The sequence below is a fragment of the Pantherophis guttatus genome, chromosome 1 (assembly GCF_059756535.1).
Source record: "Pantherophis guttatus breed Tessera chromosome 1, ASM5975653v1, whole genome shotgun sequence".
NCBI lineage: Eukaryota > Metazoa > Chordata > Lepidosauria > Squamata > Colubridae > Pantherophis > Pantherophis guttatus.
Window position 1 is genome coordinate 45,917,655 of NC_142063.1, and position 16,546 is coordinate 45,934,200.

General features: G+C 39.9%; 1 protein-coding gene across 3 annotated transcripts in view; it reads right to left on the reverse strand.

The window, feature by feature from the left end:
• Positions 1–1,784: 1,784 nt before the first annotated feature.
• The window catches only part of SLC24A4 (solute carrier family 24 member 4), a 121,964-nt gene continuing 107,202 nt past the window's right edge, over positions 1,785–16,546 (reverse strand). For all 3 annotated transcript variants that reach the window (XM_034418357.3, XM_034418356.3, XM_034418358.3), the window contains exons 13-17: positions 13,339–13,505; positions 11,692–11,806; positions 6,533–6,645; positions 5,274–5,339; positions 1,785–2,692 (exon numbers count right to left, since the gene is read on the reverse strand). In XM_034418357.3, the coding sequence (XP_034274248.2) occupies positions 2,540–2,692; positions 5,274–5,339; positions 6,533–6,645; positions 11,692–11,806; positions 13,339–13,505 (614 nt within the window). In that variant the 3' untranslated portion in view covers positions 1,785–2,539. The remainder of the gene's footprint in view (positions 2,693–5,273; positions 5,340–6,532; positions 6,646–11,691; positions 11,807–13,338; positions 13,506–16,546) is intronic.

A 16,546-nucleotide genomic window follows, 5' to 3' on the forward strand; every position in this document is an offset into this window, starting at 1 on the left:
AATTGTGATTTAAATATTCAAATGGTTTAGTGTGTGAATTAGGCAGCATGGGATAAAATAAAATTTGACCTCTGGGAGAAATATTAAACTGTACCAGCTTGAGTTGGGTGCTTAGGGACTCTTATACTGGGAACATCATGATTTGTGAATAGAGATATTGTTAATCTGCTGGAGTATCTGTCCCATCCTCAATAAATCGTAAGTGATTATACCCATTTTTAAATTCCTTGTGAAAAAATGTATTTCTTTCTGACAGAAGTGCAATACTCTGCTCTTTGGAACTTTGCCTAATGCTTATGCATGCAAAAATAGATTTAATATGGTTTGAAATTCATATTCTTCAGCCATTCAATATATTTTACATAGCAAAGAAGATTAAAAAAATAAATTATGTACAAAGGTAACCTGTGCTTCTAGAAATCTCTGCATTCTTCAGCATTTTAATAACATTTGAAAAGTGGTAATGTTAGTGATGAATGAAATGGAATCTTCATTGACTTAGAATTGACAATAAGACATGTCTGTAATTTCCATTTCATCTTTCGGTATTTCTCATGAAGCTTACAAATTGAGGCAGTAGGTAAATCTTGGGAAAGCTCATGTCCTGTGTCAGGTTTTATACAAGAGAAGCATAAAAAGAGAAATGAGATTTATCCTGTCTCCCTGCTGCGTTAATATCCCAAATCTTCTGAAATTTATATTTTATAGACTGTGATTTCCTTTCCATTATACTCATAAATATCCAAATATATTTTATTTGTGAGAGTCACTAGCGATATGGGGAAAAACAGATTATGACTCTAGCGAACTAAGAAGCTAGCTCAGAGATAATGTAATGGCAATGACTGTTATTGCATTCTTGTAGTTATTCTGATTTTTTTTTTGTTTTTTTCCATGCAGTTATAGATTGCTTAAAGTGAAAACTTTCAAATCTAATTAGTTTTGTCTCAAACATTTTACTGGACAAATAGTGAAATACGTAAGAGTTCCCAGGATCAGCTGACTCAAGATTGTCAAGGCTTGATGAGAGACTGAGCTTTTGATCAAAGGGGATTCAAGTAAGTTATGAAGGAAATGATCTGTGCAAATACTCAGTGCTTTGAATCAACCACACTGATTCAAAGCATTAGATTAACTCAGTGAATTGAAGGAACATAAATAAAATACATCTAAATCAATTCACATTAATTGGAAATTTTCCTTACATGTGCACATGCACCTTAAGGCCTGAATTGGTCCTAATAGAGTCCATTCCTATTGGAGGCTCTATTTGAATTGATTTAGGTGTCTGAATCATTCTGAAATCAATCTTCTGAAATAATTTAAGCATTTGCATTGAATAACATCTCACTCACACACCTCCGAAGAACATCTGTGCACATTGAACCATGTTCTATAATTATCTCAATGTACATGCAGGTACTGGGTTTCCAAACGCTAGCAGACTTTTTTCCCATATTCTGCTGGCCAGTTTTCATGCAATCCACCTTTCTGATTTTAAAACAAGATAAAACTGGGGATTGTACAATTATTGTTTGGTGTGTGTGCACATATGCACGCAAGCAGATAGATAGATAGATAGATAGATAGATAGATAGATAGATAGATAGATATAGATACTTTCAAATTCATAGTTCATTTAAGAGTTGGAAGGCATCTCAATTATACACTTTCCCCCCAGATCATTACCATCACAATCAATTATTGAGCACCCAAGGTTTTCCATTTTCCTCTAAGATTAGAATATGCACACTGGTGCTGGTGCAATTTTCTAACTTGTCAACTTAATATTCATATGCATTTATTCTAGATATTATCCATTGTTCTTCATTGACTGTAGAACAATTTGATCTTTTTCAAGCACAGATATTTATCCAGGTTGCCATAGTTTAAGTTCCAAGATTTTTAGAATTACATTATCATAGTATTGTATTATCATTTTCCATCTTTTTCTTAGTAAAATTGTTGTATCTTTCAAAAACATTTTTAAAAGATGATAAATTACTATTGAGGATGATCTCCTCAGCATTGTTGAAACTTCTGTATAAATAGAGCATTTAAAGAAGGAAAACCAAGGTTTTTCATGCATATAAGCATGTAAGCACATGATAGCCCAGAGCTGAGATCCTCGAAATGAGCCAAGGTAGAATCTTGAATCTACTCTTTTTTCCTCTTCTTTGAAGACCCACATGCCATCAAATGGAAAATGTGTTTCCATGGCAGACGTGATGTCAGTTTGATATTGATGATGCTCAAACCAGAATGGAATCTGAAACAGGGCACCATCCTTTAAAACCTCATACTGAGCTGCAGGAAGCACAGCTGAATGAGGGTACCTGATGAAGAAAGAGGAGGAGGAAGAACAGATGACAAAGCTTTAGTAGTCTTGAGCTTGTGTGTTGTCAAAGAAATATGTCTTTTCCTCCCAGGTAAATTGCTTCTACGTTGATGAAGCAGGAGAGACATTGAGTTTTGGAGTTGAAGTAAAATGTCTCCTGACACTTAAAGCAAAACAGATGACATCTCTTGGCTTTACTTCTCAGTCATCTTCTCGGCACATTGGGAAGTTGACAAAAGTGAAGACATTAAACTCTATCAGTATCGAGAAACACAAGAAAATGGCATAGAGGGTGAGCACATAGATGCCCAATTTCCTGTCAAGTTTCCATTTATTTAAGTGGATCCCGCCAACCTGTAAGAATATGGGGAATGAATTATTTAAGATTGAAGGCAATATATGCTGTAGGCTAAAAAAAAAAAAAAGCACTTCAAATGAGAATTTCAGAAATCATACAAGGAAACTAATTTCCATGATCTTTACAACTGGAGAAACTCTAAATCCTAGAATACAAAATGTTTGTGGAAGAGTTATTAGCATATCTATAAAGGGAAATGAGTGTTTTATGATCATATGCTTAATTGGTTGTTGTTTTTTAATTAGGTGACAATCCAACATGTTACTTTTAAGTGTTGTACAAATATCAAGAAATAAGTCTCTTGGGATGCTTTGTGGATTTCAATTAAGAGTTAGTATAAAAAATTGCTAAGCTACCTGAACAAACAGTATAAGAGTTCTAACTATTATGCCTGATAGATTCACTCTATCATCTGACTCTATTTTTTTAATTCATCAAACTTTAATATTTTATTCCATTCTTTCCCCCACTTTATATGTTTTTATGGGTTCTTCTCTGTATACATATTGGACCTCAGTTTAGAGGATACAATAGCCCCATTTACTGTCTGTTAAACTGAGGATGTGACACATTCTAGTGAGAGAGAAATTCCCCGAGGATGAGCTCCAGCACAAATCCAAAAGCTTAGAAGATTAAACCTCTGGTCCTGGTGACTGACCCAGATTGGATCCTCAGGCTGTGACTGCTAAACGTTGTCTGGTAAATCCATGAAATGCAGGAATTCTGGCGCCATTTATGTCACTTAAGTATTTTCTCAAATGACATAAATTGATAAGTTCAGGTTCAACAGACAACATACTGGTGTTTCCCTGAAAATAAGACCCAGTCTTATGTTGTTGTTTTTTGCCTCCAAAAGAGGCACCAGGTCTTGTTTTCGGGGATGTCTTCCACTGTCTCACCTCGTGGTGGTGGCATTGACAGCCCTGCCCAGCAGGAGCTCATGTGGCTGCTGCTGGCCCACTTCTTCTGCGGCTGCTTGCCACCGCTTGCACGTGGCATCCCCCGGTCTCCATTTTGCCATCAGAGGCCTTCAGGAAAGACCTCTGCAGGTAAGAAACGGGCTCCGGATTGACGCACACAGCGCACCCCAGCCTCATTTCTCTGTCAGAATTCTTCAGGAAAGGCCTCTGCAGCTGAAAAACAAGCTCCAGATTGATGTGCATGGTGCCCTTTAGCCTCATTTCACCATCAGAGGCCCAAAGAGGCGTTCAGGAAATTGCAGCAAGAAACGAGCTCTGACAGCAAAATGGAGGTCGGGGGGCAGGGGTGAAATGCTCCCTGTTCAGACCGGATCACCCAATCTGGTAGCGATGGCGGCGGGTGGTTCAGAGAACTGGTAGCAAAAATCCCTGCGCCCTTCCCACTATGCCCAGCTGAGCTGCACGATCATCAGAGGCTTTTTTTTTTTACTTTTAAAAGCATTTTTTCTACAACCTCTTCAGACAAAAAAATGTTTTTAAAAGTTTTTTAAAAAAGCCTCTGATGATCGCGCGGCTCAGCTGGGATTGTCAGAGGCTTTTCAAAGCATTTTTTTCTGCAACCTCTTGGCGGAAGTGGTGGTAAAAAAAATGCTTTGAAAAGTCTCTGACGATCCCAGCTGAGTTGCCTGATTGTCAGAGAGGCTTTTCAAAGCATTTTTTAAAAAGCCTCTTTGACGATCCCAGCTGAGTTGCCTGATCGGCAGAGGCTTTTCAAAGCATTAGAAAAAATGCTTTGAAAAGTTTTTTTAAAAAAAATTGGCCATGCCCACCCAGTCACATTACCCCCCCAAGCCACGCCCACAGAACCAGTAGTAACAAATTTTACATTTCACCCGTCAGGGGGCATAACGCACATCCATCTGGAACTCGTTTCTCATCTGCAGAGGCCTTTCCTGAAGGCTTCTCACAGCGAAACGGAGGCTGGGGGCACTGCTCATGTCAATCCGGAGCTCTTTTATTGACTGCAGAGCCCTTTCCTGAAGGCCTCTTATAGTGAAATGGAGGCTGGGGGAGATGTGCGTAAGTGGTGGAAAGCAGCCAAAGAAGAAGTAGGCCAGCAAGGCGAGGCAGGTGTCAGGGTGTGCGAGGCCTGGCTGCAACTGTCTGAAGGTAAACAGCTCCACCCCCACCATAACTTGATTTTTACCCATGCACCTTGCCCCACCCCATGCAACCAGGTGCAACAGAGTGGGTGGGGTCTTAACTAGGGCTTCTTTTGGGAATAGGGCTTATATTGGACACACGTGTAAAAATCAAGCCAAGGTTTATTTTCAGGATAGATCTTATTTTTGGGAAAACACGGTATCACCTGAATGTACTGTTAAACCAGGATTTTATTCTATACAAGCTTTTTAATGCACATATTTTTGCAAGTTTTAAAGCGATTCATTTTTCCAATCAAAGTTGTAAATTATTTTTATAAATGTAAGTTTCTTAATAGTACAACTCATTGGTAAAGTCTGTTAAATGGATATGTTGACTAAATAATAATAGTTACATTTTGCATGGCAAATATAAGTTAACTATATCTCATCTCTAGATACGTTGTATTAATATGACTGGATGCTGAAATAAATTAATTCATCAGTCCACTTACGGTAAGAGCTACAGATCCCAGGAGAAGCACAACAGAATAAACTAGTCCTTTGCTGTTTATCTTAACCTATGAAAATCAGAAAAGATAGATTTAAAATACTTGCTACATCTCAAGAATACAGTCACTAGAAAATATAAAATAGAGGATATAAAAACAATAGTCATGATTTCATCTCCAATTAAGTTCAACAAGCAATGTCTGTTGAACAGAAGGAAACAGAGATTTAATCTTGCAAAATAGATTCCATTCAAAGTGCAAAGGAATCAAAGTGCAAAGGAAATGTCAGGGTTCCAAGTAACACCCCCAACGAAAGAAGACTCTGAGGGTTAAAGTTCCTCAAAGTTCCATTTTATTAGATATGTCATATTGGCGCATCTGGGGAAAACCCGAATCTGAAAGCTTCCAGGTTTTCCCCACCCAAAGGAAAGTCCAAGTCCCTGCCCAGTACCCACGTGTCTACCACATGGTCCAATCAAAACACCATCCCAACTGGAAATGCCTCCCAGTTCCAGCCTTCCAGGTGCAGGGCAAGGTGTCCTTGACTCTCTGAGAAAGGAATGTTATTTTGACTATATATCACTCATGTTCCATACAATCTCCCCATCAGTAAATGTGGCAGGCCTGAAGACCCAATGCAAAAGATGGCTTCTAGGCCTGACAGGAAACAGTTGAACATTTTTGAAGGGGGCTCATTAGTTATGATAATGACAACATTAGAGAGAACAATGTTAGTCAAAGGTAAAGAATTATACTGAGCTTCTAACGTCAGTTGGAGAGGCCTTAAGAGACACAAGAAACAATTAAGAGATTCCACGAGATAGTATTGGTTCCTACTGGAGGCTCTTGAGAAATATAAAACACATTGCAGAGACCTCTGTGAACTACACATGCTTCTAAGATGTTTTGCCATCTTATTTCAAATGCAGTTGTAATCCTGGCCAAGAAAGAGGTATGTATTTTGTAGAAATAGTTTTATGGAATTTTTCCATATAGATTTGTGTAAAGATACTTAGGGTAGCTTTTCTGAACCTTGGCACAATTCCCATATGGTCTTACTTCAATTTCCAGCATAATTGGCCATCATGGTGAAAGTCTCATTGAATACACTGAGAGCTCTTGTCCCAGCTCACAATGCATTTACAGATTATCAAGCGGGGGAAAGTCAATTTCAACTAAACCATACCAAAATAATTGTTTTCTTTAATCATATTTTCTGTGACAAAAACTTTGAACAGATTTATTTACATCTGGATACATACGTATGAGCCATAATGAACTGCCATAGTCTGTAAACCCCATGGAACGCCAAGCCCCACAAGAATGTCAAACACGTTGCTTCCAATTGTATTGGACACTGCCATGTCACCTAATCCTGAAAAATAAACCGTTCACAATTCAAGCCATTTTGATTTGCACAATGATTTATTTTACAACAAGCAAGAAGCATGGAGGATAAGCTTTTCTCCTGTACCAAAAGGTCTCGGGATAATGAATGTAAACTGGCCAGGGTTCCTACAGTAATTCTTCACAGGGCCAATTATTTTTAACTGAGGGAGAGAAAAGGCAAGTTAGGTATATACTGTAAATGTGCTTAAAACCAAAGTAAGTTATAATCCTGAGACACTCAAAACGTTGACTTCAGAAGGTAACATACTACAGTTGGAATCTTAAAATGTAACTCAATAAAATTAGTTCTGTTGAGATACTTTAGTTTAGATTCCCACAGAGAACAAGGGGCCTCTTCCAACATTATGGAATTCTGTGTGGATTCCCAGATAAAACAACACACCCCTTCCAATGTAATGATCCCATGAATTTTAAAAATTTCTATGGGGAATTATTATTTTTTACAAATATCAAATTTGACTGTTTATTGATAAAGCACCAATTTATTTATTTTATTTATTTATTTATTTATTAAATTTTTATACCGCCCCCTCTCCCGAAGGACTCAGGGCGGTGAACAGCCAAAATTAAAAACACACAATACAAATATTAAAATACATTAAAACGAAATTAAATTATCTTTGGCTTCTCCAATTTAAAATCCCTTGCCCATAAAATTCCCCAGTTAAAAGATTTTTAACCCAGCCCGGCTTGCTGAAATAAAAAAGTCTTCAGGGCCCGGCGGAAGGTACGGAGGTCCGGGATTAGTCGTATCCCTGGGGGTAGCTCATTCCAGAGGGCGGGTGCCCCCACAGAGAAGGCTCTTCCCCGGGGGGTCGCCAGCCAACATTACCTGACAGACGGCACCCTGAGGAGGCCCTCTCTGTGGGAGCGTGTTGGCTGGTGGGAGGTTATCGGAGGCAGAAGGTGGTCTCGTAAGTAACCGGGTCCTAAGCCATGGAGCGCTTTGAAGATGAGAACCAACACCTTGAAGTGCACTCGGAAGACCACTGGAAGCCAATGCAGCTCGCGCAGGAGAGGTGTCATGTGAGAGCGCCATGTCGCCCCCATGTACCCGCACGGCCGCATTCTGCACCAGTTGGAGCCTCCGAGTGCTCCTCAAGGGGAACCCCATGTAGAGAGCGTTGCAGTAGTCGAGGCGGGAAGTAACGAGGGCATGAGTGACCGTGCATAAGGAATCCCGATCCAGAAAGGGGCGCAACTGGCGTATCAGGCGAACCTGATAGAAAGCCCCCCTGGCCACGGCCGTCATATGCTCTTCTAAAGACAGCTGTGCGTCCAGGAGGACACCCAAGTTATGCGCCCTCTCCATGGGGCCAATGTCTCACCCCCAATAGTCAGCGATGGCACCAGCTGACTATATCGGGACGCCGGCAGCCACAGCCACTCAGTCTTGGAGGGATTGACTCAGAGCCTGTTCCTCCCCATCCAGACCCGCACGGCCTCCAGGCACCGGGACATCACTTCAAGGGCATCGTTGGGGTGGTCTGGGGTGGAGATGTACAGCTGGGTGTCATCAGCGTACAGATGGCACTGCACCCCAAAACCACGGATGATCTCGCCCAGCGGCTTCACATAAATGTTGAACAGGAGAGGTGAGAGGACCGACCCTTGTGGCACCCCACAAACCAAGTGCCTTGAGGTCGACCTCTGCCCTCCAGCCCACACAGACTGTGACCGGTCGGAGATAGGAGGAGAACCACCGTAAGACAGTGCCTCCCACTCCCAACCCTTCCAACCCGCGCAGCATGATACCATGGTCGATGGTATCAAAAGCCGCTGAGAGGTTTAATAGGACCAGAACAGAGGAGCAACCTCTGTCCCGAGCCCTCCAGAGATCATCAACCAACGCGACCAATGCCGTTTCCGTGCTGTACCCGGGCCTGAAGCCGGACTGGAACGGATCTAGATAGACGGTTTCATCCAGGTACTGCGGGAGCTGTCGCGCAACCACACTCTCAACAACCTTTGCCAAGAAGCGAAGGTTGGAAACTGGACGATAGTTTGCCAAAACAGCTGGGTCCAGAGAGGGCTTCTTGAGGAGGGGCCTCACCACCGCCTCTTTCAAGGCAGGAGGCAAGAACCCCTCACTCAAGGAAGCGTTTATAATCCTCTGGAGCCAGCCTCGTGTAACCTCCCGGGTAGCCAGCACCAACCAGGAGGGACACGGGTCCAATAAACATGTGGTTGCGTTCAACCTCCCCAGCATCCTGTCCACGTCCTCGGGAGTCACAGGGTCAAACTCATCCCAGATAACAGTCTCAAGACACACCTCGGACAACCCGCCTGTACCTACCCAGTCAGAGTCCAAGCCTTCCCAAATTTGAGCGACTTTATCGTGCAGATAATGTGCAAAATCCTCAGCACGACCTTGCAAGGGGTCTTCCCGCGCTCCCAGATGGAGAAGGGAGCGGGTCACCCTAAACAAGGCAGCTGGGCGATTTTCTGCCGACGCGATAAGAGCGGAAAAGTAATTACACTTCGCCGCCTTTATCGCCACTAAGTAGGTCTTGATATAAGACCTCACTAGTGTACGATCAGATTCGGAGCGACTGGCCCTCCAACTACTCTCTAGGCATCTTTTCCGGCGTTTCATCCCCCTCAGCTCCTCGGAGAACCAAGGAGCTGGGCAGACTCGGCGCTGGGTCAGAGGCCGCAAAGGCACGACCCGATCTAAAGCACCAGCGGCCGCCCTATCCCAGGCGGCCACCAGGTCTTGCGTCGAGTCGCGAGCCAGAGTCTCAGGAAATGGCCCAAGCTCCATTCGGAACCTATCAGGATCCATCAGGCACCTGGGGCGGAACTACCTGATCGGTTCCGCCTCCCTGTGGTGGGGTGTAGCGATCAGGAAGTCAAGTCTAAGAAGAGAATGGTCTGACCATGACAAGGATTCAATAACTATATCCCCTGTATCTAAGCCATTCAACCACTGACCAGAGACGAAAACCAAGTCCAGCATGTTTCCTCCTGTGTGAGTGGGGCCCTGAATTAACTGGGTCAGGTCCATGGCCGTCATGGAAGCCATGAACTCCCGAGCCACCTCAGATGCTTCACCGATGGACGGCAGGTTGAAATCCCCCATGACTAAAAGCCTGGGGGTATCAACCGCTACCCCGGCTATAACATTGAGGAGCTCGGGCAGGGTCGCTGCCACGCAGCAAGGAGCCAGGTACGCAACCAGCAGGCCCATCTGCCTCCCATGGCCCCACTTCACAAGGAGAGACTCATAGCCGGCTATCTGAGGTACAGTGGCCTCCCTAGGATCAAGACCTTCCTTTACAATAACCGCCACCCCCCCACCCCTACCCTGGGCCCTCGGCTGATGAAATGCGCGGAAACCCGGTGGGCACATTTCTACGAGGGGGACCCCCCCCCCAGGCCCAGCCAGGTCTCTGTAATACCCGCCAGGTCCGCTCCCCCCTCCTGAATCAGCTCACAAATGAGGGGGGCTTTATTAACCATGGACCTGGCGTTGCAATACCGACTCATAAAGAAAAAATGGATAAAATCTAGTCTATTTTAACTCTTGAGACTGGAATAACAAGTTGATGGTGAGTTTGAAATTACTGCACTGATAAATTAATCAAACCCATAAAGGGATTACATTTACATGAAAGCAAAAAACAGAGATTCCTGATTAATGGAGGGCAGCTCCCAAGCTTATTTTTACTTAAATATTTTTGTTTAAGCACCTGAGATTTAATCAATTAAATCTACACAAGATTAATGCTAGTGAAATAAAACACCCTTTGATTATATATTACACATGTGTATGTTTAAAATAGGCAATATATTAAAAGAAGTTTATATAAGAGAAAGGAGGATAGTGTTTTAAATTAGTGTTTTTGATCCAAACTTTGCTTATGAATTTGCATTACAAATAATAGATACAGAATAAAATATAGAAAAGGCTAGTACCCTCTTATAAAAGGTGTACTAACGTCTGTATCAGTATATTTCTCTCCCAAGTACCGTGTTTCCATGAAAATAAGACCCTGTCTTATATTTTTTTGAACCCTGAAATAAGCGCTTGGCCTTATTGCCATGCGCTCAAAAGTCCAATTGGGTTTATTATCAGGGGATGTCTTATTTTCAGAGAAACAGGGTATTTGAGATACTTTTTAGTCAGTCCAAAGAATTGTAAATATATTAGCTGTGCTTTTCAATTGATTTGAATGGGATAATGGGAATTGTGGATCACTGCATCTGGATCACCCTCAAAAGTCTTTTAAAAAAACAAATAGACTTTCTTTGTTTTTCCTTGAAGACGTTTCACTTCTCATCCAAGAAGCTTCTTCAGTTCTGAACTTCATTACTTCAGAACTGAAGAAACTTCTTGGATGAGAAGTGAAACATCTTCAAGGAAAAACAAAGAAAATTTGGAAAAAAGGCCCTTTGGGACAACCATGACCTGGATGACTGAGAATCTCTGTAGACATGCCTCTGGATCAGTGACTTTATTCAACTTTCATTCCTATTTAGATACACATCACTTCTTACACTGAATTTATCTGTTCATTTCCCATAATATTACATTTTTTCCAACCACAGCCTTGTCTTCAGTTTTGCCGTCATTTGTAATTTTTAAAAAATGTGTGAAAAATGTCATGAATTTTTAGGCTCGCACTTTCATTCAGACAATTTTATGTATTTCCAAATCACAAAACTATACAGTGGTTTGTAAGCAATTTCTCCTACACAGTATTTTCTTTCAGACGTCTCTTAACGCAGACATATTTGTATGCAGGTTTTGCTAATCAATTTTGTACACATTTTAATCAGAGGACTGTAATTTAAAATAAGAAAATTGCAAAAACTGAAGGATGTCCACATTCTGATTCAGACATTAATTTAGGCAATTCAAATTACATTAGACTGTATTGAAAAACCTGAATTAAATGAATGTGATCTTAACAATCTCAGCCCCATCTCTACATCAATAATGTAAGAGCTCTGCTTACTAATGTAGAAAACAAGCACAGCATTTATCTGAAATCAGTGCAGGCCTTACCTTGTCTTGCTACTATTAAACTGGCCATGCAGTCTGGTACACTAGTCCCTGCAGCTAGGAAAGTAATGCCCATGATAACATCAGGAATCCCTAGAGTGTAACCAATCACTGTTACCTGTGCAACAAAGAAAAACAAGTTGTTGAAAACAATAAGAGCATTCTGACTCTTAGACCTTCTTTAACTGCTTGAGCAAGTGGGTGTTAAAATGAACCAAGCTAACAAACACGAGAATTTCTAATGCTACAACAAATTAGCAGCCATAAACTGACTATGTAGAACATATTCCTAAATCTAACATCTTCTATACATGTTGAATTTCAACCCATATTTGCAAAGGTCATGCCTGCTAGTTGTGACAGCAATTCTAGGCCAATCCTAGGACACAGTAAAAATATTTTGGAATTTCTAGGGATAATCTGTTTTGTATATGTATTGAAGTGTTGTCTGGATTACCATCTTTTAATTGTCATGTAATTCTTTTTTTTACATTAATTTTATTACATTTATATTTATGGGGTATTTTTATGTTCGTTATTTTGGGAGCTGCCCAGAGTCGGCTGGAATCAAGCAGCATCAAAATCAAATCAATAAAAACTGAGGGGAAAAAAGAATGTGCATATTAGGAATGCAGAAACTATGCATGATCATAATCTTTACCTAGTTATGTCTAAACTGGTTCTGCTGGAACTTCAAAATTTCAAACTATTTATCTTCAAGGAATATTTTTTTCTCCTCCATGAAGCAGAAATTTAAAGAAAGCACAGAAATTAATGTACATGGGTAAGACTCGTAAAATTTGAGTTCAAGTCCACACTTTGTCATGAAGTTCATGGGGTTAAGATTAATCCCAATATTACATGCAAAATTACCTCACGGGATTTACTTTTTTGAGGATTAAAGAGATATTCATATATGCTGTCCTGTGTTGCTTGGATTAAACTAGGGTCAATGAATTGTTACTAACTGAGATTAATAGTACACAGTTTTCCTGATAGGATGCTGCATGAGTCCATGTTTGGTCTCTAATTCTAAGAATTCCTAACAGCATGAGCAATAACTATCTGGGCTTTTCTAGAATTTGTAGATCTAGCATATCAAAGGTTACCAGATTGAGATTTAAGACTGGATTAAAAGTCAAATAGTAATCCAATGAATAATCACACCACTTTCAACTATGAGAAAAGAAGGATCTTCATCTGGCCTTGGCTGAAACCCAAATATGGGACTGTGACACAAGTTTTATTTTTCCTAGTTATTGAAAAAGATGCCAATCAGGTCAATGTCTGCCTTTGTGATTAACAGATTGTCTTAAGAGGCTCCAAAAGGCTAGTTGAATTGGAGGCAAGATATGGTGTTTTGCAGTAGCATAAATATTTGCTTGATATGTTAGAAAAATGAAGGAACAAAAGATGAAAAAAAAGTTTTTAAAAAAGGAGGAGGTTAAGTTTTAAGTGTCATAATGATTCCTTTAATAAAAAACATACATACAGTAGTTGAATGCTGATATTGCACACATCAAACATTTGCTTTGCTTTCTTTCAGTTAGACTCAAATAGTCATGTTCTTCATTACTATTGCCTTTGTTTTCTACCTAACTTCATAAAAAAATGTTACCTTAATCAACCTATATCTTTGCAATCACTCACCATCCACACCATAAAGTAGGAAAACACAGCAATCCATACTGTGGAAAAGAGAAATGTCACCATGAAAAATTTTTCCCAGCGTGGCTTGCTGCAGTTTGGGATGGTGAAAAAGAGGAGAAGTATCAGTGGCCAGGTCAGGATCCATTTAACTTTTTCCATTTTTCCTTCTGGAGAGCAAAAAGAAAAAAAAAGTTTGTTGATGTACACTGCTGTACTGTTATGTACTAGAGCAGATTAGAAGGAAATAAAGCCAATATTATAGTTGTGCATTTTAGTAGAGAGGAAAGTAGAGGAAGAAAGGGAACCCAAATCCTATTCCCAGTTTAATGGAGTTGACCTGGGGAGAGGGACAGCATGTCTGAATTGTGCTACATTGACTGCTCATGTTTCTGTGAAGAGCAGTGGTACTTGTAGCAAGGACATCTTGAAAAGCAGGCAAGTTGTTGACATGCTTGGGATTACAGGTAATAGCAATAGCGCTTAGATTTATACACTGATTCATAGTGCTTTTACAGCCCTCTCTAAGCAGTTTACAGAGTCAGCATATTGCCCCCAACAATCCGTAATCCTCAGTTTACGACCACAATTGATTCCAATATTTCTGTTGCTAACATTTGTTAAGTGAGTTTTGCCCCATTTTACGTCCTTTCTTGACGCAGTTGTTAAGTGAATCACTGCAGTTGTTAAATTAGCAATACAGCGGTTAAGTGAATCTGGCTTCCCCATTGACCTTTGCTTGTCAGAAGATCGTAAAAGGTGATCATATGACCCCATAATGTCATAAATATGAGTCCTTTGCCAAGTGACTGAATTTTGTTCACATGACTATGAGGATGCTGCAATGGTTGTAAGTGGGAAAAACGGTCATAAGTCACTTTTTTCACTGCTGTCGTAACTTTGAACGGTCAGTAAATGAACTATTGTAAATTGAGGACTACCTGTATAAGAAGATATATAGTAGCCAAATACACAATCTCAGTCTTCCCTCCATTCTCCATATTTATTGTGAATCGTGTGTTCCCTTCATGAAATCTACTTGACTTGATATCCAGAAAAGTGTAGATTTCATCCCTTTTTTTTTCTTAAATCACAATCCTTAAATTATTATGGTTAGTCACATAATATGATTAAAATAAATGGTCGGTCACACAGTCAATCAGATGTTTAGATTGAATTTGGCATTTTTATCATATTTTTATTACTACTACCAGTATTATTATAACTACTGCTGCTGCTATCGTTACTACAGAAAAATTACTTAACATAGCTAAGTACTCTCTGCCCTAACAAGCAGGCTAATCTTCTTAAGAAAACTGCAGAGACTTGTCCAGACAGTCACTAGGAATCAAGACTGACCTGAAGGCACCAAACAAAAACACCCACAGATCCTTTAAAAAAAAACTGTTTATTTAAGCCATATAATAGTCATACTGAAGATATTTGGAAGAACATGAGAATAAACTTTTGGGAAAAGCAAAGAGAAAAAATATAATTGTAATAGTGATGCAGTTGCAGTTTCAAAGGAAAAGAGTGTTACAGTTTGGAGTGGTATAGAAAAAGGATCCCTCTTCCCAACCAATGGGCCTAGGAAGGGAGAAACTTTTTCCAAGATGCTTGCCAATCAAAGTCATAATATCTGACCAGAAGAGACAATCCTTTTAATAAGCAAGACCTTCTTTAGGACATTAAAGGGCATTTAGGATGTTAAAGAATAAAACCAGTTAAGTATTCTAAACTGAGACTAGGAAATAAACAACAACCAAGGCAAAACTTCCATTGTGGGATTGATGGGATTTTGATACAATCTGCATCATGAAGTTTTTGCAAGCTCTTCAAAGGCAAAGTGAAACCATCCAGTTAATGAACAAATATATCTTCCTACTGGTTAACTTTGTGCATAGACTGAGGTCCTTTTTCAAGAAATGCTTCAATCTGTCATTGCTTTGGGAGTAGCATTGCTCTGAGAGTACTCTACAAAGCAAAGTTGTTGTATTCTTCACATTGCTCTATTTGCTTCCTCTGGCACAGTCACTTGTCAACAGAGGCTGCTACATGTACCCACAAATGCGAAGACTTTTTCTAACTAATGGAAGAGTCCCAGAGCATTGGCATGAAGCATTTCAACAAGGCAAATTGGGCAAGAAAGATAAGATGTACCCCAGGACAGAAAAGCCCTCTTCAAGATAAATTGTGGCCACTACTTTCTACAGTCTACTATTCAGTTCTTCCCAGCTTGTTCATTTATGTTAACCAGATTTTTTTAAAAAAAAACAAAGCAAAATGTTTTTCATCACTAAAAACAACCATAACAACAGAGTTAAAATAAGAGAAAATGAATAATAAATGGTTCTCATTCAGGAAAGCAACACTGGGGCATTCTTCAGTATACAGCTAAGATAGTAGTAATTCTAATTTACCACTGCATTCCCAGCAATGATCAACAAGAGACCATGAAATGAGCAGAGCGCTGTTTCCAGGCTAAATAGCCATTACAGCACTCAGATTTGTCTAAATTGACATAAATTGGATCTAAAAGGAAATTCAGAAAATATAAGATCACAATGGCTTTGGCAAAAGAAAAGCTAATGGTTCTCTTTACATCTTTCCTAACACCAATGTGCTTCTGTCCAGGAAAGTAGCTGGGTTACCCACTATTTCTAGGTATAATCTGAAACTTTAGTACCTAGCTATGATTAATTTTCCAAGCTGTCATTTCTAACTCGAGACTACATTATTTTATAAATCAATAGCTAGACCAAAATTATCCAGGAAGCAGACTGGAGTCATTTTCTAACAAACAGAAGTGTCCTAGGAAATGTTCTCATATTCTCCTCAAATTCCTAACTGTTCCTAGCACTTTCTAAAATGTTCAAATCAAGCACTGAAAAAGAAATAGTTTTTACAAAGATGCCATATGACTGTTTTCTCCCTGTTAACTTGTTCTAATTAGTCAACAGATTCTTCACTGTCCAATTTAGGGATGGGGATGATTGTTTTAAAAAGTCAGTAGCATCCTGATGATTCAGTTCTACTTTTCACAGACATGGAACATTTACATACAAACCTTTTTTTAAAAAAGACCCTTTACTAGAGGAAGAACTAAAGCACAAGCCTACCTTTTCTTATTTTGAATCATGTTCTGATCAGAAAATAATGTAAATCTTAATCCATGGTCCCAATACTGTAATAATGTAGATTCCCCAGAAAT